Genomic DNA, 25,414 nt, shown 5'->3' with positions numbered 1-25,414 from the left:
TCTGCAGCGGGTTGCAAAGATATGCAGATATTCTAGATTGAGTGCGAGCAGGAGGATAGTGATTGGTCCAAACTATACAGCTGCGAAGTAACAAGCCGTGGCTTCTACCTTCCTCATCCATTATTGCCGTCATTAAGTGGCAGGCAGGCACCAGGGACGTTGAGTGTGTTGCAGATTCAACAGGAGCTCCTGCAGCCTGAGCCCATGCTGAGTGTTGAATGTTTGCCATGATTGCTTTTACATTCCCGTGTTCTGAAGCAGTTTGTTGAACTACGTTTGGCCCCCTGCCTGCATGCACTGTTTCAGATTAGATGTAATTAACGTCTCTTGCCCTCACGTGCCTCACGTTTGGCAGGGAATCTGTGCAACTGGGGGAGTGGACCACGAGCATTCATAAAAGCACAGATACATACTCTCACTGCGCTTTGCCTTAAACCGCATAGAAAAAGACATAATGAGAAGTCTAAAAGAGAGAGCCACTGAAACAGAGGGAGAGAAATAGACAGAGAGAGACAGACAGACACAGAGAGGAAGGGAGGATTAACTTCTCATCCAGTCTTTGCTGTTGCATAGATTGTAAGTAGCTTATTGCACAAAGCACCCTGCATGTAACCGGTGCGTTTGCATGATTTGTTTTGGGAGTTTTTTTGTGTGTTGGTCATCACTGACCTCATGCAGGCAACTAAGAGCTTTGGGCCTAAAATAGTCAGAGTGGAGAATCTGGCTTCCTCTGCACTTCTAAGAATGCATCCAAAGCTATAAAAGGGCAACAGGTTTACCTCTATATGAACGTTACTCTTTACTCCTTGATTTGAAATGGGTGCAGTCTCGTCTAAGTTTTGCTTTCATTGACATTATTAACCATACAGACACACAGCTGTAGCAACAAATCTCTAGGCTATGCACAAAAAACCAGTATGAGGCTGTATATGAAATACATGGTTTTAAACTTAAACTGGAGGTGGAACTGTGAGAGGGAAGATTGCACGTGAGGGTACGTCAATCTGGAACAAAGTCCCAAAAAAACAACTGTTTTTAAAAAAAAATGAGGCTTAAAACATTTCTGTTTGCCTCAGCTCTCCATTAAATTAAATTTGAGACTATTCATTCATATCAAGCACAGCACTGCATCTCTATTGTAAATCCTATTGTCCAGTTTAATTTATTTTATTCAAATGTAGCTTATTTCTATCTTCTATTTTATTTCACTCGTTTTGAATCCATTACCTCGTTTCTTTCTTATCTTGTCCCTCCAACATTTCCTTTTTATGTCTTATATAAAGGATTTTGAATTACCATGTTGTTGAAGGTTGCTATACAAATAAACTGTAATTTCCTATACCCAGAGGTCGGTTCCAATAAGACGAGCCTGAATATGTGGCCCTAAGTCAAAGGTGGGTGTACAGGTGGATTTATATTTAAATAGCTCCTAACTGAAGGCTTTTTAATTTATGAACACTAAATCCTTCACTCCAGCTACAGAGAGCAGACCAACAAACATGTGGTCTCTGAGGACAGCTGATTGGCTGGGTGGATAAGAGAGGGGGGTTAAAAGGCAAAAATCAAATAAGTTAAAGAGAAAGATGCAGCTGAAACAAACAACGAAATGGACCCAGAGTGTGCGAGATACATTGCTATTGTCATTTTATATTTTTCATGCTGTCAAAAATGTCTGTTCCCCCTGCTGTACACAGTAATATGGCACTTTCCCATGTGACCATGTGGAGATAAGTGATGACAAACATTCATATTCAGTTCTCTCTGTAGCTACAACAGCTCATTCTGATGCAGTCTCCATGTTCTCAGCAGAACGTTCAAATGGCTTCAACGCCGCTCAAATTTTATGTTTCCAGGTTTCTCATATGGTACATTTTCAAAGTAATATCAATATCACCGGCGTAGACCACAGTGTCCCACCAGCATAGAAACTCACTGCATATGTGCAGAGGTGGAGGAGAGTGACTGCAGCGACAATGATGCTCCCCCAGTGAATGCACATACCTCCTCCTCACAGTTCAGTTCGGTTTAGTTTAATTTGGTTCCTTTCAGCATAGACAATACCTATAATTTTTTGTGTTTAATGTTCCTCCTGATAATTCTTCACTGAAACCTGACAATATCTCAGGTGCATCCCTGCACTGAACATCAACACCCACCCAAATTATTATGCAACTCTTTTATCAAGTTTGGCATTTGGCACAAAGGGCACATAATTGTTTTTGTGTGTGTTCATGTGTGAGTGTGTATGTTGCTGTGTTGCTCTTACCTGGATACGACAAGGGGCAAAATTAACATTTTCAACATCCTCATTAGCAGCTCTCCGGGAAACTGGAAGTACTTCACCTCCTGCAAGTGGGAAGAGAAAAAAACCTTGTTTATAACTCAAAATTAAACAGTACAAGCTAATTACATTATTGCGAGTATTTCGCTAACTATTCCTGTTTGTGTTAGTGACATGTGTAGTGTAAAAGCACTGCACCAGATATCAGTTCCAACCAATCACAATCACAAACTGCAAATCTTGCCCACATACGACGATTCTTTTCTAAGCCAGACCTTGAGAAGTCTGTCTGCTTTTGTGAAGACAGACAGTGAAGCTCGTAACACTGAATCAAAAGATTTGTCAGGAAAAGAAGACAAAGAACATATTGAGAAATGGCTTTCAATTGACTTTTAGATTATCTTCTTCTTATATAAAGCACAAGCCTTGCTACATGAAAAAAAAGCTTGGGCCTGATGAAAATCTATGAGACACAGAGACCTCTTGGGTCATCTGGCAGTGGCTCCCTGCTGTGAGCTTTAATGTTGCTATGTAGCTTTGATAGAGGAATTGAGAAAAGGTAATTCAAACAAAACAAAACCAGACTAAGAGTCTAGCTATAGCCATGCTAGCAATTCTATGAGGCTGTACTTATGGCACAGCGGGGCTTTGAGCTAAATCCTAACATCAGCATGCTATTATTTTAGTGTGTTAGCATGCTAACATGTGCTAACATGTCCATTATGGAAAGCTAACCGATAATTGTTGAAATATTTCAGTCTGGACCAAAGTGGTGGCCTGACCAGTCCAACATACTGGGAATGCTGTCCTTACTGACATATTGCTAATATGGCTAAAAAAGATGGGGCCAGCAACGTGGCATCAAAATGAAGGTTTAAGGCAACTGAAACTGATTCGCTTAAGAGACTTCTTCAGCTTTAAGTTCTCTGTTAGTTTCGTCACGTGTGTTGCCTTTATTATTCACCTGTGTTCGATCATGTGCGCCATGCTGCATTTTGCTGTTGCCTTTCCTTATTATATGTCCAGCACATGAGTAATAAACAGTAGTGGCCAATACAAAATATCTGATGTAGCCAATCACTGACAGAAACAAAGTAATTGACCATGATTGAGGCCATTTAACTTATTTAATTACCTTATTTGACTGTGGCTAAAAATAGAAATTGAAATCTAGAATATAAATCTGCATAATAAAGCCTTGTTCGTTGTATTGTATTGTATTCACTGTATGAAGTCATGAGGTCACAGAGGCTGCTATGTGGCGTTTCACTATGTGACCGTTGATTTGATTACACAATTACAGGAAAACAGGTTCCTACAATTCTCTGTCACACAGTATCAACCTACTACTGAAAACTACTGAAAACTGTAAATCTTTGTTTGTATATTGCCAAGCAACAATAAGAAAAGCATATTTCATTTCAAGACTCTGCAAGTGGATTTTTGATATTAATCTAAACCATTCACATTTTGTGGGTTATGAATAGAGAAACAATTGGAATGGCAGCTGAAAAGAGCACTCCACTGATTCAGCATTGTACACCTCCAGTATAATATTGTGAGGCTCGTGATGAACAGTAAAAAGGTATCAGATTTGATGCAACAGAACCACAGATTGCCTTTTTTATTCAACGCATTCTTTCTTGCTTTTCTAAACCCAGCGACTACATCACACACAATGCAACATGAAAGCTGACGGATTTAGGTGTGGTAATTTCGTAGCTTCAAGCAGAGATGAAGAGCAGGCTACAGAGGTCTGGTAAGCTTGCATCTTTCAAACTATACACCCCCAGATTTTCTTTTCATGTCCGTACTTGTAGTCTTAAGCTCCAAAAGACACTGATTTAAGTGATATCACAATATATCAGACTGTTGCTCTGTCTGGAGGCACAGAAAGCTTTATACAGCTTATTTAGAATTCCCTGAACAACAGGAAATATTTGAACCCCCAAGAGAATAAGTTTAATATCTCAGGGTCTTGTTCACAGGTGATGTAAGATGGAGTGTATGATTACTCTATAAGAGATGGGCTGATGTGTCTGCTCTGCCCTCTACTCTGAATGTAGCAGTCAATTTACATTCCAGCCCTCACCTATGGTCATACTCCTGGGATAAAAAAGAAAAAAGAAGGCAATTAGCCCTTTTCCACTGCAGCTCAGCTCAACTCTCTCTCAACATCGTTTTTTGGTTTTCCATTGGGCAAAAGTTGAGGCGAGTACCTGGTACTTATTTTGGTATCACATCTGGCGACTTGAAAACACTAGAGACTCACTATGCTTCATCATCAATGTGAAAGACGGGATGTTCTGATTTTTAAACGGCCAAGTGACTGCACACCATGTTACATTTCTGTTAGTTATGGTACTATACTTTTAGTATGGCAACAACTACAACTCATACTCCTCTGCATTTAAAGAAATCAACCAAGGAGGTTTGGATGTGGACCTAACTTGGCTAGGTTTAGGAAAAGATAGGTACTTCCTTAAAGATAGAGGACCTTTGTTGTCATGGTTACAATAACAAACACATGGTGAAGGTTGTCACTTCCTCCTTTGCTGCAGTCATAATTAATGTGACTGGAGCTGGAGATTGCCTAACAAAATGCAATTGTGGGTCATTATAAGTTACTGGCACTGATGATTTTTTTTTACAGTAGGACAGTCTCCCTGACTCGTTCCTCTCAGCCATAATGAGAGTTTTAGCATCTTTTAGCTCATTGTTTTCGTTTTCTGGTGAATATTAAATTTGTCAAGTGTTCAGAAAACATGATAAATGGATGCTAATGTTGCTCCGTCTCTGCTGAATATGAAAATAGGCAACAGTTGTTGAAGGAGCTATTTGTTTGTTTTGCTATTGCTACATGACCAGCGTTAGCATCAAAGGCTTTACCTACCAGTCTTGACAAGAGCTTCAGCTATTATTGCATTTAGCAGACAAGAGATAATAACACGCCCTCTGAGAAGCGCTACCTCTTCAGGGCAGACTAGACGATACAGTGACTCCGTATCAGAAAGTGATGAGATGGTCCAGAGCTAGCTGGTTAGCATGCTAACTTAAATTGAAGAAAAGAAGCTATAGAAATAGAGGCCAAACAAGAGTTAACACTGACATTGCTTCCCACCACTAGAGACAGCTCTTGGTAAGTAAATTCATTTAGTTGAAAAAGTTTGATGACAAACTCACAACGTTTCTTCTAGACTTATAAGTAAACAGCTGTTAATGCTGATATAGCAATAACAAATCCCACAAATAGCTCCTTTTGCACATTCACAAAAACAACCTTAAAAGCTGATAACACTGTATGTCTATACAAACTCAATTAATGAAGGTTTGTAAATCTAATAACAAGATTTTGGCTAAATTGAATGAAATAGGAAGCAAAAGTACGAAATGCAGTAAGAATCTGAAGTTAAACAGTGACTGCAAAGTGAATGAGTGGGTGCACAGTCCCCTGTTAGTCACAAGCAATTTAAAACGCTAAACTAAATAAAACACGCTATTATATTATGATAATAGTAAGCCATAAGCGGAAAGAGCCAGTGGAAAAACAAAACAAAGTAAAGAGTTGGACATGAAAAAAAAAATCAAATTTAAGTACAGCACATCTGTGCAGTGCAGATGTTGGAGCAATAAAAGCTCTTTTGCTTCTGTTTTTGAGTGAGGGCACTTTTAGGTTAAATGGCTAAGTGTGTGTGTGCATGTTGGGTGGGGGGGGGGCTCTGGGTACTTTAGTATGTTGTGTGTTGTATTTAATTTTGTGAACATAGCATTCAGAGTGTGTGTGTGCATGTATGTTTGTGTGTTTGTATTGTCTATGTGCATGAAGGATAAACACATCTGTCCCTCACATCTGCTAACAGTGGTAGACATTTGGTACACATGCACGCACGCACACATGCACGCACGCACTAGGCCCACATGCTGGTATATGTACACTGCATACCATTTTATGTACAAATGTCCATGTGAAAGCAGCAAGAGACATTTGAGACACTGATGATGTTATAACTAACAAATTCTGAGATGATTTTATGAGCTGCCTTTTCCCCCTGAGGAAAAGCGCCCGTCTGGACGGTGACTGGAAAATAACCTTTGGTCTGGTAGCGCAGCAGAGACACTGGCCACCACACTTATCTGACACTACTCAATGCAATGTGTTGTAATTTACTTTTAGACATTTCTTTCTGTTTGCCATTGCTTTTCATGAGAATATCATTTAAAAACCATTGATTTTACTTTAAATTTTGTTCTTCTTATGCTTTTTAATTTTCTTAACTTCATTTCATTTAGTCTGCCGTTTCACTCATAACACATTTATTCTGGGACTTTTAATTATTTGTCCATGAAATGTGTTGCCTTGAAAGTTTTGAAATAATTGACATACATCATCATTTCTTCTAGTAAAAGGATGAAGGATGAAAATATATATTTTTTGATGGGCCTGAGCTGAAAGCCAGAAGTTGCAAATATACTTATGTTGCAGTGTGTATCCCGCTCAGTTGTGTTGATCACAAACTAAAAATCATACGGTGCAATCAGTCTCTGTCTATAAAAGTAAAAAAATAAATATCTAGACCCTCAACCATTGCACTTCTTGATCATTTGTTCATGTAAGGAACAGCGAGGTCCTCAAGACCAACACATTTCCTGAATGCCACGTATAAATGTAAGCATGCACAACATAACACACACACACACACCTGCACTCTAAATTCTTGTTTTCACCTTGTAATCATGAATGCAGTGGGAGCTTAACTGTCCTCACCTTTGCCTTCACCTTCACCCTGCCAGCTGCCACACAGTCACAGTCAAATCCACCACCATGCTCCTCGCTACACCAAATGCTTTTTCCATTGTGACACAAACAACAGAGCGCTTCCGCATACAACTGTATTATTCTGCTCTTTTCGAGGGATTGAAATCCTCTCCATGTATGACCTATGATTTAAAAAAAAAAAAAAAAACTATTTCAGAAGCCGCTCAGTGTTGTATTGATTCCTTTAAGGAGTGGCACTCCTTAGGCAGCTTATACACTTCTGTTTCTCCTGCTGAGGAGGTAAAAACCATCCTGGCAGGCTCAGCGTGGGCAGATCGTCTAGCCTGTTGACCACAGGCCCAGATTCGTGTTTGTGAGAGGGACACAGAAATGAGCTTTGTTTCCCCTTTAAAAACCACACTCCCTAATCTGTGTTATCACAATACTTTTCATTGTTTTCAACCCGCAGTCACTGGCAGAGACAAAGGAACTAGAGCTAGCAACTGCTGGTTATTTAGCTCTGTCAATATACTTACATATACAGTAAACATAGGCTTTGTTAATGTAAAGTCTGATGTCTGAAGCACCATAAAATCAAGTCAGATCATACTCTTGATCTGAAGGCTCTTTCCTGACCCTGGAAAATTTAGTATGATTAAATTCTTAACTCAAGGTCCACTTACTAAAGTTCTCCAGCTTTCAGCTGTCAGTGAGGGACCTGTTGTGTTGTCAGAGTCCTGGCTCTGTGGAGGGTAATGTCAGACCAGTCAGTCCAGCACCGCTTTGGCTCAGACAGAAGATGATCTCATATCATTAGAGTCTAATCAGGTCAAAATTACAAAATAACAATTTGTCCAATACTTTATAACTTAATTTGTGTTTCACGAATGACTAAGTAGCCCGTTAGCATATCGCTCATATGCTTAACTAGCAAGTGAACACTGTAAACACTCTGCTAAACATCAGCATGTCAGAATTGTTATTGAGTATGTTAGCATGCTGATGTTACCATTTAGCTCCTTGCTAGCAGGACTTGTGACTTGTTGTGTATTTTCATTGAGGTAAGAAGAAAATATCTCCATGGATGAGACTTTGGGGCCGCGGGTTTCAGGATCATTTCCTTTGTTTACATCAAATCCCCTGATCTCATTGACAAAATGAGGCGGTTTGAGGCCAGACACAGAAGCTGCGAGAGCGTCTCATGTGTGTCTCCTTTCTTATAAAGGCCGTGAGCAAGCTCCCTCACGCCAATTCCATTAAATGAACAGATATCAAATTTCAAAAAGCAAACACACATTTGCTAGCGGTGACGTGTTCATGATGTACTTCGTTCTCATTTTTGTATTCTGCTGCCGGTGTGTGAATGTCCCGAACGGTGGCAGGACACGCAAATATGAACTAACATGAGTCATTTTGCCTGTTCATTGTGATGAATTCAGCTCACTAGCTCCCAGTGAATATAGGGAATACACATGCATTTACAAGCACGTATTTCCACTGGAACATGCATCTACACAAATCACCTGCAGTATCTTAACCGGACCATGTGGAAGGATGAAGTGATTTAGCCTTTTTTTTTTTTTTCATCACCAAGCTGACACTGTGCTGCGCGACTAGGATTCTCCACTTACATTATCACGAGTTTGCTCACATGCTCACAGACCTCTTTCAGGAGATGTGTGCTCCATATAAAACAGACGGCTGCTACTGTTATCTTACGCAACACGTGGATCAAAACTAAATCACCAGGAAGCCACACACCTGACATTCCCCCCTGTCTCTTCCTGGAAATTCTTTTGACACCGTGTTCATGCTCAAACATTATTATATTGTCACACATCTTGCATCATACATGTAAAAACACACATAGACCCCCCCCATCATCCACATTTTAATCCATTACATTTTTCTGTTCTGTTTCAGCCAACCTTATTACAAAAGCTTTTCAGCCTTGACGTATGCTCTCTCTGCAATTCCAGCTCATAATTACTGGAACAATCGATAGAACAATCTTTTTTTTCCACTACTCTGACAGTAATTTAAGCTATTACCAAAGCAAAATGGTTAGAGGAATAATCATGCAGTTGCCTTAGCAGCCTCTTAGCATTTTACTGATTTTCAAACTATGTTTTTAATTCCACTTCCCATTCAGTCTTGTGTGAATTATATAAGTGATGTCTCGGTGAGTGATTGACAACTAATCTCCTCGCTGGCAATCCCTTTCCATGGATACACCGAGTCTAGCTCAGAGGCTGTATAGGCAATGAGTGACTGATGAGACCCTGTTTCACATTTAAAAAAAAAAAAAAAAGTCCTTCCCTGGGGAAGTCTTTTGCCATTACTATGTGCATGTTGTAGCAGACAAACTGGCATTTGGATGAGTTTGAACTTGCTATCGTCTTTGTTTTTCTTATTCTCTCGTCATAAACCGGCGACCCTTCAGGCCTCTTAACGCTGTTTCTTTGACAGCCTTTTCTGACCTGACTGTGAGCGGTGTGAAGAACCTGTAGCGTCAGTCACTTAGGTGAAACTGAACCGTGCGGCCCTTTCCTTATTCCTTATTCCCAATCCGTCAGAAGCACAATCCACTGTTCATTACATCGCCCCCTCGTTCACTTTAATGGTCCTACTTGATTGATACTGATTGTGGTGATGAAAACTATATTTTGGTAGACGGTGGTAGTTAAGTGAAAATATCTTATTTAAAGTGAACGTGTGTGTGGGCCACTGTGTGTACTGTGTGCTCATCCCATTGTGGGGACTTCTCTGCCATCTGGTGACAAAAATCAGGTCCGGTTAATGATTCATTCGGAGGGTTAAGATTTGGCTTTAAGGTTAAATAAGAATCATGACCAAGTTAAGGTCAGTGTAAAGGCTGGCCATGTTACCTGTTAAAGCCAAGCCTCCGGGGACTGAATGTGAGTCGATACCATGTCCTCACAGAGACGGCAGTCCATGTGTGTGTGTGTGTGATAATGTCAGCGTGAAGCGCACGGAGTGGTGGTAAAGAGGGAACAAGGAACTGAATAATCACTTGTATTGGGAGATGTGGTGTTTGAATCCATCTTGACATTTAAGAGGGATACTTGAGGGGGGTGAGATAAGTCGGGCAGGGCGGATGGGCTGGTGGGAGAGTGTGCGTGTGGGGAGGGGTGGTGGGGTGTGTGTGTGTGTGTGTGGGGGGGGGCATTTTAACCAACTGACCTGCTCGGAGAGCTGCTTGCCTCTGAGAAAGAAGCCCAGCAGGCAGCCAATGACCACGGCCAGCACAGACAGGATGAGCAGTCCGTTCTGCTTGCAGACATTCTTCACCCGCCCCCATACTTCATCCAGAGCCACCGCCATCCTCCTCCACTACCTCCTCCTCCTCCTCCTGCTTGTCCTGGTCCTGACTGCAACTTTGCAACCCCCCCTCTCAGAGAAAAGCTCCCCTTCTACCACCTATTCAGCCATAAAGAAGCAGCACAGAGCCAACAGCTGCCGCCACCGCCGCCGCCGCCGCCGCAGCCGCACTGGAAGAGATAGCAGACTGTGGACGCAGCAGGTGAAGCAGGATAGATGGATGCAGACTGATGCAGGAGAAGGTGGGATTGTGAGAGAAGAAACAGCCCAGAAAGAAAAAGATTAAAGAAAGGAGGAACAAAAAAAAAAAAAAAAAGTTGGGATTTAGTTAACGGAGGGGGGTGAAAAGTAAAATTAAAGAGGTAGTCGTCCAAAAATAAAGCACTTCAGGAGTTTCTGTTTTCCTCCTCTGACCTGCTTCCTTGGTTATTCCACGAGACTGTGAGCATCACACCGACACACTCTCTATCTCTGTCCCTCTGTCAGTCACCTCCCTCCCTGTCTCTCTGCCCCCCACCCCTCCCTCCCTACATCCCTCCCTCCCCCAATACGTTCCCCCCAGTGGCCAGCAGGGGGCTCTGCGACAGCTGGCAGTATTGTCATCAGGGTTAATACTAAGATCCTATTAGGCTGTGCTGCACGACTCACATCTAAGGCTGGATTAGAGAGCTCTCTGAACAATTGGACAGTGGATTGTTCCAGACCAACAAAAAGAGAAAAAAAAAAAAAAAAATTACACAAGTGACATGAGGTAAATAACGGCACAAAACAAACGGGGCCTCACAGTCCTGGTGAGTTGTTACGCTTCACAGAGGTTCAGTAAACATGACTGAACATGATGATGAGAGACACAACTGAAGGTAGTAATTACAGATGTGGTCACAGGCAAGGGACATGATGCGTGTTAAAAATGAAACAGAACATATAATTTGTTAGCGGGCCACGGGGGCCTAACCGCCGCAGACACGGGTTCGAGTCCGACCCGCGGCCCTTTGCTGCATTTCCCCCCCCCCCCCCCTCTCTCTCTCCGAGTTTCCTGTCTGTCTCTCACTGCGCTGTCCGAATCCTTATGATATGTAGGACGGACGGAGATGTGTGTTTATGGTAATAATGTTGAAAATAAAGTCCCGTATGTAATTAACTTTGGAGTTCACTTATTGTAGTAGAGGCTGACCGCACACCTCCAGTGCCTGAACCAAGGTAACATGTCCTGGACTAGTCCACCGAACACACAGTGACGAAATTCATATCAACCTACTCATCCAACTCTCAGCAAGACAGGAAACAAGGTGACACCCAAAGAAATTGAAGTAACAGAGTTACTGGAATGAGCGACATTTATAATTACTACATTTCAAATTGTCGTCCCTTAGACTAGAGCCATTGACATATTACGGTAAGTTGTTCACACGACACATTACAATCAATCACAATACTGCTCATCCATGACGCCAAGTTGGATCTGCCCACACATGGCATATACGGTAGACGCTCATGTGTAGCGTATGAACTGACAGTAAACATATCAAATGTGCAGTATGGAGGAAAATTTTACTCCTAAAGTGTACATATATTGCACTGTACGTTCAGAGCTATAATGCTAACTGCTAACTAACCAGCTAACTCCAATCACCAGCATCACCTCTCGCTCTCTCTCTCGCCCGCTAATCACACAACTTACGTACTGAACTTTTCCTGGAAGAAGCTACGATACTCGTCTAACAATATTCTGTCTCAGACTTCTCAAGCTTTCGTCATCTTGCACAGTGATGACGAATCAGTGTAATTTGCTCGTTTACTTGCCACTGCTGCCTCTTGAAGCTTAACAAGCTCCACACACGTCTGCGCATGCGCACAATGCTGCAATATAATAAGCTGAATCAACAACTCAAAAGAGATCCTTTTGTAATTTAGCTTTCATACATTTTATACTGTAGAAAGTGAAAATAGAGGATATAATGGAGTAAATGCAAAGGAAAGGAGATGCAGAGGAAATTTTTTTTTACTGGCTTCATTACAGTCGCTGGCTGAAAGATGTGCTGTGATTCCAGTTCGCATGCCAGGTGCTGTAACGTTACAAGTTCTTCTTCTTCTGATGTTTTTGGGCGGTTGGCAAACAGCTTTTTGGTGCATTATCACACTGCAGAAAGGGGCCTTGCAAACCCCTAAGCTGTTGCACATGTAAAGAAGTGTTAGTAGTGCTGTACACAGAAATGTGAGTGACACCAAGGGACGAGTGGCCGATGAACTGGGAACGACTTGTGAAGAAAATGCTTCTTGCTCCGTTTCACAGACACTCACAGAAACTAATCATTATCTAATGACTCAGTAATATCTCCCAGCTTGTTCTCTAGTTGCTTGTCATTATCTAGTATAGTCCTTGATTCATGTTATTCAGGAGCTATTCTTTTGAACAAATCAGAATCAAATGTGTACAAAGACAAACAAATTAAGCTTTAAGAACATAGAGAGGTGTGAAGAGATCTGATACGGTTAACTGACTGATATTTATTTTACACATGAATGAATAAGTAGGCCTAATTAAATAATGCAGTGATATCTGAAAATCGCACACAGAGATGTTTGTACAGTATAAGGAAGCACTTAGGAGTTCATTTAAAATGACAACATCCACTTAACAAGTCCCTGAGATTTCACGCAGTAACAAAAGGAGCACGCTGCAGTTATTTGGGAAACATCATTCAGAGCATGTCCTGCAGTTAGATTATTGACAGATCAGATAGATTCCAGGCGCCACCCCCACCAGATCTCCCTTAATTAGCTTCATTCCTCAAACACGCACTTGCTGTGAACCCTTTGGTCTCCCTGCCATATCCAGGAAAATCATCTCCCGCCCTGAGATTCATCTGTACACTCCCTATAAAATTTGAAATGATATTTTTGATGTTCTGTGAAGACTCTTACCCTCTAGAAGTAGAGAGATAAACAGGCTGCGTTCGGAGTGAATACAAATGGATTTTTTACCTGAGAAGCGCAGTGAGATTGAATCTGATGAGGGCTATTATAAAAATGAAAGTGTCACTGCTATATGCCGCAGCCTGTCACTGCTGGAGAGCCGGTCAGTGTCAGCTGGATTTAATGAATCTACAAATCACTGGAAAGGAAAATAAATAATTTTCTTTCTGTCTTGGTGGAATGGTTTGGCTTTTCCTAACCCTCTTGTTTTGTATTTTTTCCTCAATCATTCTTCTTTATCGCCTGATTTTAATACTAAAGCCCGTTTCTGCACAAGGCAAAAAAGTGAAATGATTGTCCTTTAACAAGCTGCATGCATTGTACTAGCGCAGTCCAATTATGAAGCCTGCCACAAGAAACACGCTGGGTTTTAGCTGACCCTTTTACCCTTTCATTGCCTTCAAGATTAGAATAATGACTCACAATTAAGTTAATGCCAGCTCACATAATGAGTGCGTGTATTCTCATCTACTGTATAAACACATTTCCAGCTGTTAAAGGTGATAACTTGTGAGAAATAGTGTCCCCTTTCTGCAAGAGAGACATATGTCTTGTGTCTCACTGTATTTCTTAGCAAATGTTTGGCAAACGTAACGTTCAGCTAATTTCTCAGGTACCAAGTTTCACAGAGTAAAACTTCCCCAAATCAAAGAGCAGGGCAGAGAAGCTACAGACATCTACACCCTATAGCATTAGGGACCAGCTAGCTCACAGTGGATGTGCTAGTCTTAGTCCATTCCTTACACTTGCTCTTATATTTTTGATTTCAGAAAAGGCTAGAAAAAGACATCACCCTCCGAAATCTTTACCCACCATGTATCGATCTTACTACAACTCTTTGAAGTTGTGGCTGCAGAGGAGTTTAAACGCTCAGTTGATCTAGAAATACATAGTGTGCTCTTCATCTTTCAGACTGTCAGAACGCAGGGAGTCGTATAAAAACCTGCAAAGATCGTTACGACTCAAACGCAACTAAAAGCAGTTTAATTTAAAAAAAAAAAAAAAAAAAAAAAAGAAATTGAAGAAGCTTAATCATTTCTCCATTGTTCCCTGAGCTTTTTCTGAGAACATCATGAGCAACATAAGAACTAGCGGTCAGCTGGGATGAAATTTGCAGGGGATGACTAAACCAGTGTTGTGATGTAATGATTGATAAAGAAGTTTTAGAAATGCTATTTTCATGTCCAGTGATAGGGGTTTATTTCTTCCTGCTGGAGAGGAATATTAAAGTATTAAAAATGCACTGGTTCCAATTTGAAATGAGACACTGCCCTCTCTCCTCGTTCTGTGACTCATTGTACAAATTAAAGGCTGAAGATGAATGATGAAGATGAAGTTGAAGTTCTTGCAACAAAACATCAGATATGACAAAGGCACTCTATATTTGTCTGTAGCTGCTTAATGCTCAACATTGATAATGTTACATGACATTGATAAACTGCCCACGGAGCAAAAGCCTGCAGCATGGCTAATGTCTTATTGAAAGCCTTGAAAGCTCACTTGATATGTACAGAATGTTATGTGCAAAACATGTCCTGGAATAGCTTCCTAGATGTGTCTCCGAAACACTAGGAACATAATGTACAGGACGTTCTGCAAACACATACGAATATATTGCATAATACTGGCTCCATATAAACAGGAATAATATAGATGTAATGGCTACAGGTGGTTAAATAATAAATACAGGTTCTTTTGGGTTGTAATAGAAACATCGACAGCACTTAACAATTTAGCCAAATTTGAATACACTGAGTCATCAAAAACAATTTCAATGAAGGCTAAAGTTTTTATCAACTGATTTTACTTTAAAGTAAAGGAGGTGCTATATTTATGTACCAGACTGAAGTCACAGTGAGGTGGTCAGGGTGGAAGCTGGCCGGTGCTGAAAGGTAACCATGAAATGTTTAATAATCCTGTATTTGCTATGAGCAGATATTGAAAAGCAGGATTAGATCATTTAGAGAAAAACATCCAGTAACATCATTTGGCCACTTGCCAGATATGTTAATTAACACTATTTCCTCATTACAGTGAAAAAAAAAAACACAGTCTGGTCAGCATCATGTTCTCTCTTACGTGTATTTGCTGTTGCAAATTAGTTGTATATGGTAAAATTAATTTGTAGGATACGTGGTTGTAAAAGGAAAAAAAAGAAATTAAGTCATTCGTGTCCTTTCTGTCCGTTACACCCTGTGTTAGGGACAAAGCAGGAAGCAAAGCAGGTGCTGACAACCCTGCATGAATAGTTATATTATTAGAAACTATAATCTGATCACAATTACTTTTCCCACTTTCCTACTTCTTCTTTGTTGCTGCTGCAGTTGAGTTGTAAATAAGCATAATTTGTAGGAGGCAGGGTTGAAATGGAAGGAAAATGTAAAAAGAAAAACTAATGGGAAAATATGAAAGATGAGAGAGAGAGGTACTTGGAGAGGAAACGTGTCAGGAGAATGAAAATGGGCACACTTAAATACATTTCTAAAGTTATAAAAGACAAGAAAGAAAAAGTATTCTTGGGTATGTAACCGAGGCAACAGCTGCAAACTGGCTGATTTCACAACCCGAGCCCCAGATCTCACCTACAGGTCTGACACATGCCTGTGAACCCCGACCACAGACCGCCATCTCCCTGATTACAGCGAAGTCCTGCACAATGCAAACGGCTTATTTAATTTCCATTAACAACAATGCCCCACGTGTGACGCATGGGGGGGGGGGCAGAGGCTCTCCTGTTATGTTAACATAACAAGCTTTCGCATGATGGATGATATTACTCTAATTGTAATCCTAGATGCCACATCTGTTGTGAGGCTGCTGCGTAATCCCACGAGTGACTGCAGCGAAAGACGTGGACTGGGACGCAGGCGCGCCCCTGCATGAATCCACTGTAGTCTGAAATGTTAATTGCTAATGCCATTTCTGTGACCTGCAGAAAATGTCCCTTGAAAAAACTTTGTCAAAAATCAGGGAAAGAAAAGAAAGGTTATTCAGTGTGCCTGCCTTGAGCAGTGCTCCCTGCGGGAGATGAAGCCTCTGCAGCAGCTGACACTGACACGGGGAACCAACTCAATATCAAAGTGGTGTAAGAAGAATTTACAAGGCACAAATAAGCTCAAAGGATAGTAGGCTGGATATCGATGGATGGATCCAGTGTGTTATCGTGCCCTTTTAGCTCTATGTCAGAAAACAGAATATCAATGAAGAACTATTGAGTTGAGTTGCTGGGCTCAGTCTCGGCAATTGTCATTGGATGCCAAAATGGAGCTGTTGTGCGCTGTCTCACGCTCTGTTCCAGACTGTCGGAGGGAGGTTCTGCTGACATGCAAAGTGAGAAAAGCAGAGCTACTTAGGTTGTAGAAAAAAAGCAGGTTCCTCCTAAAGTCCACTAAGTCCTGGACAGAAATCCGATCCCTGAATGTTCACCGTAAGACTTCAGCTGTCATCAGGGAAAGGTGTTGCATCTCAAAACTGTAAATCTTATTGGATTCTCATGCACTTTTCTTTCTGGCAAATGTTTTAAAACCTTGCGAATGAAAATTAGTGTCAATGTGAAAAATGTATTTTAGACGCACCGATGCAGCTTCTCGCTCTTAGCTGAGCCGACCATCGCTTTCAGTGGCAGCAGGTCACATCAGCTGTTTCTGATTGATTTGACTTCTGTGAAGAACTCGGCAGCAGGTGAAAATTAAACTTGTTTGTCGTAGGCGTGTCTGTGACTTTACTCAGGAGGAACGTCCACTTTGTAACACAACTTTACCACCAGAAATGGACTGAGTTTCATGAGACACATTCTCCCAGTTAAACTTTGATCCGTGTTATAAAAATAACTTAAGCTTTTCACCAAGTAAAGGAATGAAGTACGTGAACAGCTGTTAACACTAACGCTGTCCATGTAGCAATAGCAAAATTTAGAAATAGCTTTTTTTTTTTTTTTTTTTTTTTATTCCTTAAAGTATTTGGATTAATTGAGAAAATGAGGCTTTTCATTTTAATAGCCGTGTCTCACTTGAGGGGCCGCATCCCTTGGAGGATGCATCTGAAGCCTGGTTGCGTCACAGCCGTGCGACAAGGCTGTCCCATTTCAAAGAAATGCGTGAAGGTTAAAAACGGGAGACAAGTGTAAAGGGCACAGGATTGGATAAAACTATGCCGGTGTGAAATGTGAACAGCGTTATGCACTACACTCATACCCATGGAATACCAATTGAGGGTGTAACTGAGGAGTTATTTTGACATTTACAAAACACCTAGAGCCAAGAGACGTCATTAAGGTTTAGACAGATGCATTACTTCCAGGTAGTGTAAAATACATAGAGGAATTCTGTTTACACGGTGCATAACATTATAAACCAGACAGAAGTAAAACGCCAATTAGTGTCAGAAGGAGTACATATGTATCAGGCGGTGCAGGGATTTGCAGTGTTGTTGTGATGGTTGCCCTGCAGCATGAGCGCGCCCAGAGGTGGTTAGCATTATCTGTCATGTATCGAGAGTGCAGTGATGGAGGGTGTTTACCACTGGACAGGGGAGGAGATATGGATGAGAGGGGGAGCTAGATGAGGGAGGAGAGGTGAGTGGGGGTGGGATGTGGTTGGCTGGGGTCGTGTCACGGCTGTGATGGTTTGCTTCTCTCGTTGACACGTTCACGAGGGAACAAGTGATGAAATCGTGGATCTCAGTCTGAAACATGTACAGTGCGTTTGAAGCTGCATATTTCACGTGTGTGAGGGCGTCCGTGTGAGTGATGTTTATGAACAAGTAGGTGTGTGTTCTAACCGCCACGTCGCTCCACAATCCCCCACCACTGTCAAATAATCCCCTTTCTTATGCCAATTTTTCCCCCTGTTTCTGGATTGGACTGGCAGAGATAATCTGGGATTAGGGCGAGCAGTCAGGCCTGGTGTGCTACTCATTCATTTTGACGGAGCAGACGTGTTCAACATCCACAGGTCATCTGCTATGGGCCTCAACATATTCCATTTCATATCATCCTAGGACAACATTTTGCAGATTTGGGTTCTTTTCATACTAAACTGAGAGCAAGACTGAACGTGGCTGCTGCCTGCTGGGCTGTGGTGGAGCAGCTGATTTTATCCTCCTCAGACTAAATGAGTGTAGTCCTGAAATACTGTCTGATATTGGCCTGTGTGACTGACAGACAAGAGAGCGCCATGATCTAACCCTCTGTGACTGTCTCTCAGCCGTCTACAGTGAAAATAAATTATATTCAGAAATCCAGATTATACCAAGCATCGCACTTATGATGGAAAACATTGTCCCTAGGTGGCAGGAGCTATTATTCTTTTTGACTTACTCTGGTCTACTGCTCATAAATCCAGCAAAACTGAATGTTGCTCATCTTTTTTTTCCCCCAACACCACCTTTGTGACACTCTCCGGTGAAGCCTTTTGTTTGTGTAACCACCCACGACCCACAATCTTCTGTTTCCAGGAACATTACTCAGCCGGATTATATTTCACTATTACAATACCTTTTGCTGCATCTGTTCATTTGAAAGGATGACATTATTTACTCACTACTTAGCAAGACTTTGTGCACACAAGGATCACACTATGTTTCTCACCTGTGATGGATGCGCTGCACGGATGTGGATTAATGCTCATCACAAAGAATGGTCCACTCCTTATTAATGATGATGACTGAAGAGGCCATCTTTGATTTGCAGACCCACATCAGAGGATGTTCCCTTGTGCTTTGTTACTGTAGTAGGAGCCTCTCATCCACGAGCAGAGTGGTGTAAATGTATGATCCTTAAAGCACAGAAAAGTAATTCAGACAAGTTGATGGGATGTTCTTATTTCTGATTAAACACACACACACGCACACACACACACGCACACACCAATTAGCTGCTACATTTTCCTTTTGAAATCCCTGCACCTCTGATAAATTTGAAAACAAAATTCATTAAAGGCAACTTTTTTTGTCCTTGAAAACTGTTAATCCGATCAACCAAATATACCGCAGCTTTGTATCGCTACACTGTATTACATTTGACAGTGAGAGCTGACGTGGAGACCAATAATAGGACTTTTTAATGCAGATGCAGTGCCTGTGTTGACTTTATTACAGTGCAATCAATAACAGGCAAATACTGGCATGTATTCTGTGTCTAATGAATTCTAGCCTACATTTGAGTCCCCAAACACTTTCTGACTAACGTAACTGGTCTGGGCTCAAAACCATGTTTCTTTACACTGAGAATAATTGAATCCACTCTTGTCATTTAAACAAAGACAGGACAATTGTAGGTTTGTTGCTCCACCTGTCATAAAATTACAAACTGTCTCTACTTATTGAACTTTTTCTCTCCACTTTAGACTTTCTAATGGAGAAAAATGACCAGATTAGACAGAATTGTAAATGAACAAACTGTTTCAGCATAAAACTGAATGAAAGTGAATGAGTCATACTGAGCCTGTGGGAGTGCAATGTTTCAACCCAGTGGAGCCTTTATGTCTGTCCGAGTCCTTGGGCAATGTCCATTAAAACATGCAAAACGCCAGTAAGAGCGTGCCATTAATCCAGGCTGCTCTTTTTCAATCTAAGCAAACATTATACAGCATGTTATTTTCTTCATTTTCTGCAACTTACAATGGAAATAATGGGTGCCATGCCAACAGACACTTGTAGCTTCTGATTATGGCAAATACATGAGGATTTTACAGGTTACATTTACATTAAAGGTGATCTGACAAAACACCAAGGTGCTATCTAGCAGTATTAACTCCTTTTGGCCACTTGGGGCAGTGCAAGCTGTAAACACAATATGAATAACATGTTATTAAACAGTTGGTTATTAACCCATCCAGCAGATACACAGCAGCATTAGCATTCATGTTTCTCTCCATCTGATGAATATTCGCTCTGTTTTGCTCCTCACGAACTCTCTGGGGAAATACCTGCCCTCTTAGTAGCTAAATGCTCCACTATGTTCACCAGTTAGTTGTTACCTTTGTCCGTCTGTCGTTTGGTGCTTGGCAGGAAGTGTTGGGTGGGTTTATCAGAGCTGCCTGCTGCTGCTGGAAACAGAGAGTGAACCAAAACAGTAAAGTTGAGGCCAGGAAACTAGAACAATGAGCACTGAAAGCCTCCGTGGTGCTGATGGAACCTGAGGGAACATTTTAGCCATCGTTATTACAAAAATATTAATTAGTGCAGCTTTAAGGTAAGAGTAGTAGCAACCGTCAAAATTGTGGTTCACCTTAAAGACAATGCAGACACAGGTTTCCGGATGAAACCTCTTTCCGAGTTCAGGTTGAAACTGCATGTACCAAGAGGAGAGATAAAGATGTAAATGTAGATAAAAATGGCGCTCCTTTACACGGGAGTGTAACAGGAGAGGGAGGGACTTGCCAATCAAGTCCTGAGCTCGAACATAACAGCTGTATGTGTGGGAGTAGTAGAGTGGATATGTAACATCACATTCATGTCATATGGGATGCATGGTAAGACAGATTGATGGTTACATCAACTGGGACCATTCACATCGTCTGACAGCTGATGGTTGTATGATTACAGAGTTGGTTGTGTGAAGGTTCGACGTACTGTGGGAGCAGATTCTCTTTACCCATTACAGAAAACACAGGAAGTCAAACTTACCTTTGCAGTTAAGGCCAGGATTAACACATCAGTAATAGTAATCGTGTTTTGTGTATGACCTTTGCACTTTGGATTGATGCAATGAGGGAAACCCTTTCTTCTACAAATCCTTTCACTGAAGACAAAGGAATAATTACTAGCATACCAATGAGGGAGGGACCCAGAGTCTTACTGAAGGGATAAACTTGGCAAGAAAACTGTTGACATACCAAATGTATAAAGTAGATAAAATAGCAGTATTACAGTATTTTGGTTGGTAAGATTACATTTTTAAGATATGATTGCTATTTTTAGATAGCAATAAACATTTTAGAATCTGATTAAGAACACATTATGATCTACTGCCTGAAACGCTCTGCATCTCAGAGAGTGATGTTTTGCAGTTTGCCGTGAGGGGCTTCTCTCCCTGTTTGTCAGGCACTGTATTATCAAGTGTCATAGCGACATAACTGCACTACTGGTCAAACATACCTCAGTTTTTCCAGTTGTTGTGTCACTTAATGTCTCAGTGTATTCTGAAACTAAAGCCGAGTAAACAACTGGAGATAAAAACAGGAAACACAGAATCTTTTTTGCTTAACTAAAGTTAAAATCAAAATGTTTGACTCATTCAACAGCCGAGCACATTTCTAAAATGCTGTTCACTAAGTTTGTCCCAACACTGTTGCAGAAGTTTGCACAAATGAGTTGCACTTGCAGGTTGCTTTGCTGTCACCGTCTGTCCAGTTCATTCAAAACCACGGAGTCTTAAGCCTGGAGACTGTGCAGCTCCTCCAACATGTGAAGCCACCGTCTGCCTCTTCTCTTCTGATGTTTTGGCTCGTTATCTGGCTGAGCCCTGGCCGACCAGTCTGTCTCCCTTTGTCTCTTTCTTCACCATTCTGATATATACAGTAACATACAGACTACTGCCTGGAGTGCAATATTAATGCTTCAGAGTGTGTAGTAACACAGTGTGTGTGCCAACATTGCCTTTGTTCAGACAAAGCACCTGTAAGAATTGTTTCTAATGATGTTTTCATTATTTTCTGGTGACTTTTTATTTAACCCAGCACTGGGCTCGTTCCTGGAAATGAATTAATCTTAAAGTAATTTAACCCTTATGCCCTCCTCAAATTTACTACCCTCTGGACACCCTCGTGGACAAAAATGTACACACACAAAATCGGCAATAAAATCCTCATACATCAATATTTTTTTCTGCTTTTTTTTTTCATAAGTCTCTTAAACAACTTCCAACCCGCTCAAAACTACCAAACATTCAATCATTTTCAGGATTTTAACCCTTTAAATGCCAGTTTAATTATTTGAATTATTAATTATTTATGAAAAAACCCACCAAAAATGAGTTATATTCCATATAATAAATAGTAGGCGGATGAGGCTTTGGTGGTAATTAGAGACTTGGATATGTCAAAGATTAACAACAAAATTGATTTGATTGCATTAGTATTTTTTATGTAGTGCGAGATACACCCTCTGGACACCCTCGTGGCCAAAAATGCCCCATTGACTTCCATTAAAACCACATTTTTTAATCTCACTGCCATTACAGTATAAAACCATGCATTCTGTAATGTTAGCATTTCATTTTGAAGAAAGTGTAAGAGTAAAAGACAATGGATTTCAAAAATTTTACTAAAAAGAAAAGTTCTTGCAAAAAATTATGCCACAAGCTGTAACACAGCCAAAATGATCAGCAAATCAAAAAAAAAAGTTGAGAAAAATGTACAAAAATGCCCGAGGAGGGCATAAGGGTTAAGTAAGTAAATTCAAACCATTGCATCAACATTCAACACAGTATTAGCTAATACTATATTTTAAACTAGTTTTTGAAAGTGTAGCAGATTAGATAGACCCTGCTGAAAACACAAATGTTCTTCCTCCACCATCAGTATCTCAGTTCACTAAACTAATAGGCCACTCAACTACAATAAATACTATTAAGTAAAGGTGATGGGAATTATGCCTGGTCATGTGATGTTCATGACTGCAGCTGTAAAGAGGGAGAGATTTTGGCCACAGCCGATGTACCAGTAAGAATAATATTTTTTTCTGCGGGTGCAACAAGGAGGGAGATGTCAATCAAAGACCCACACGTTCCCAGGAAGAGATTTCATGAGCCAAAAGTGCCAGCACATCTTTGGGTGTCTGCCATGAAACTGTGTGGGGATATTATCACATGAAATCTTATGGTGTTCATAGTATTATTTGTCTAAGTGTTTTGAGTCATCTAAGCCAAAATAATCTATTTAAACAATCAATATTTAGCATTTATGTGATGACTCGCTGCACAATTTATCCTGCTTTAGATTCAGCTCCTAATGGCTCAGGCTTAGAGACTTATAATAATGCATACAGCCGTACATGTGTCAAAAAATGACGGACATTTAATTAGTGGTGAAACATGCGCAGCAGTGGCGCTAATATGCTTTTTGTTCTCACTGAATACTGAGTGGATACAACTGAATGTACCTGCACTGCACCACCGGGGAGGATCAAGTCACATCAAGTTTTCACCACAAAGCCCTCGTTTATTTCCATCATAAAATTATTAAAAGTAATGCACCCAGGCCTGTGCTGCCTTTCTTCCCACAGGAACAAAATAAAATGACTATTACGTAAACCATTGTACAGCTCCTGGATCATAATAAGTCTTAGAGAATAAAGAAAAAAAAAAACGTGTGAAAAATGGACTGTATTTACTGCAGTGCTATAGATCACAGCAGACTGTAGCTTATACAGACAGAGACAGAGTGGGAATAAAAACCGGGCGGGGACCTGGCCCACAAAACACATCACATACAGCCCCTGTAACACTAGAAACGGCTTCACATGAATTATATTTATATAATTTTGTAATTTTACAGTCTATTTGTTAATTACAGATTCGATGATGACTTTGTTATTGTAGTTCAAGAAGAGAAACTCTATGAGAAACCTTTTCATATTACAGTCCACAACTACAACAAAGTAGCTACAGTCTGTAAAATAACCAATAACATGTTAGTACTGAGAAAGAGATCAGACAGTACAGCAGTAAATACAGCAGCAGACATAATTGAATGTTGGTGGCTTTTTCTTAAAATATGAATTGTATTGATCTGAGCGGATCACACAAACTTTAATTAGTGTATTAGAATTCCTAATGAGACCAGAGCAGAAAACAAAGCTGTACAACAACGTCATCCCGCTGAATACATTCAGACAAGCTTCCTGTTGTCTTCTGCCAGACTGGTGTTTGCTCTGGACTTATTGGGAGCTGTGGTCTGTTGGCTGCACAGTTACTGCTGCTGCACAGCTTTATGAAGCATTTGGATTTTAGCTTTATGTGTTTCACATGAAAGGAGTCAGCAACAGTCCACTGCTGGCTGCCTCTGTGTTTCAACCATGCTAAAGATACCAACACATAAACCATAGGTAAGTAAACATGAGTGGGCTGCTCAGCCTGCTCCACTGGGTCGATCACCGCAGCACAGCCACATTTATCTCTCTCCCCCTTGCTCTCTCTCATCTGTTATTTTTTTCACATGTGTAGTGGTCCATCGAGAAAAGTCCCGGTTCTCTTTGTACTGTAAGAGGCACATACTTTGATTGAATTTAAATCCCATGTGCAAATGTAGTATATGTATATATTGAATTTCTCTATATGAAATATATGTAAAGTAAAAATTATTTATAAAAACTATTAGAAATTGGAATAAGATATATTGACTTGTATGTCCAGGCCAAAGAAATGTATGTATATATGATTGTGTATATATATATATATATATGCATGTAATGACATCTAAGTATTTATTCATACTAAAGCCTGTCAGTATATGTTGATATTATATAGAGTAGGATCCAAAAGTCTATTAGTATATTATAAACGTTTATCTTCATATATCCAGAGGATATATACAGTATATATATATATATATATATTTCTCTTATAGCCTAGTTGACATATATGGCAACAGCACTCTTGATAAAGGGACACGTCATATATTACATTTCTGTATAGGATGAATTAGTTCACTTCATCAAAAATGTTCAAATACGATAAAAACTTAGGACTTCAAATCTAATTTATGAGAAATCCACATTATAACCACAGATTTCCAGGCAATAGGTGCACGTGAGCCACTGTGTGCTCTGTTGTGAATTAAAAGTTATAGACTGAAGCTTAAGTAAACAGAGTGAGCGTGTGAAATGACAGAGAGAGAGAGAGAAAGAGAGAGAGATGTGCAGATTCAAAGTTTTCCACCTCCGTCTCTGCGCGCGCCCATTCACGCGGAGGGTGGATAAACACATGGTGTACCACGGTCTAACAGCAGAGTGCACGTCGTCCCGAGGAAGCTGGGATCTTCTTCTCTTTAATGAACAGATCGTAGTGGGGTTTTTTTTTTTTTTCTTTTTCTTAACTTTCTTCTGTCCACCGCTGCACC

At 40.6% G+C, this 25,414-nt stretch overlaps 1 protein-coding gene across 1 annotated transcript in view; it reads right to left on the bottom strand.

Moving 5' to 3' along the window:
* The window catches only part of slc1a7 (solute carrier family 1 member 7), a 45,912-nt gene extending 35,530 nt beyond the window's left edge, over positions 1-10,382 (bottom strand). The window contains exons 1-2 of the mRNA XM_022755059.1: positions 10,242-10,382; positions 2,267-2,346 (exon numbers count right to left, since the gene is read on the bottom strand). Of these exons, the coding sequence (XP_022610780.1) occupies positions 2,267-2,346; positions 10,242-10,382 (221 nt within the window). The remainder of the gene's footprint in view (positions 1-2,266; positions 2,347-10,241) is intronic.
* Between the last annotated feature and the right edge of the window lie 15,032 nt (positions 10,383-25,414).

This window comes from Seriola dumerili, unplaced genomic scaffold, assembly GCF_002260705.1.
Source record: "Seriola dumerili isolate Sdu_G_001 unplaced genomic scaffold, Sdu_1.0 BDQW01000226.1, whole genome shotgun sequence".
Lineage (NCBI taxonomy): Eukaryota > Metazoa > Chordata > Actinopteri > Carangiformes > Carangidae > Seriola > Seriola dumerili.
The sequence above is the reverse complement of the archived record's forward strand: the minus strand, read 5'-3'. Positions and strand labels throughout refer to the sequence as shown.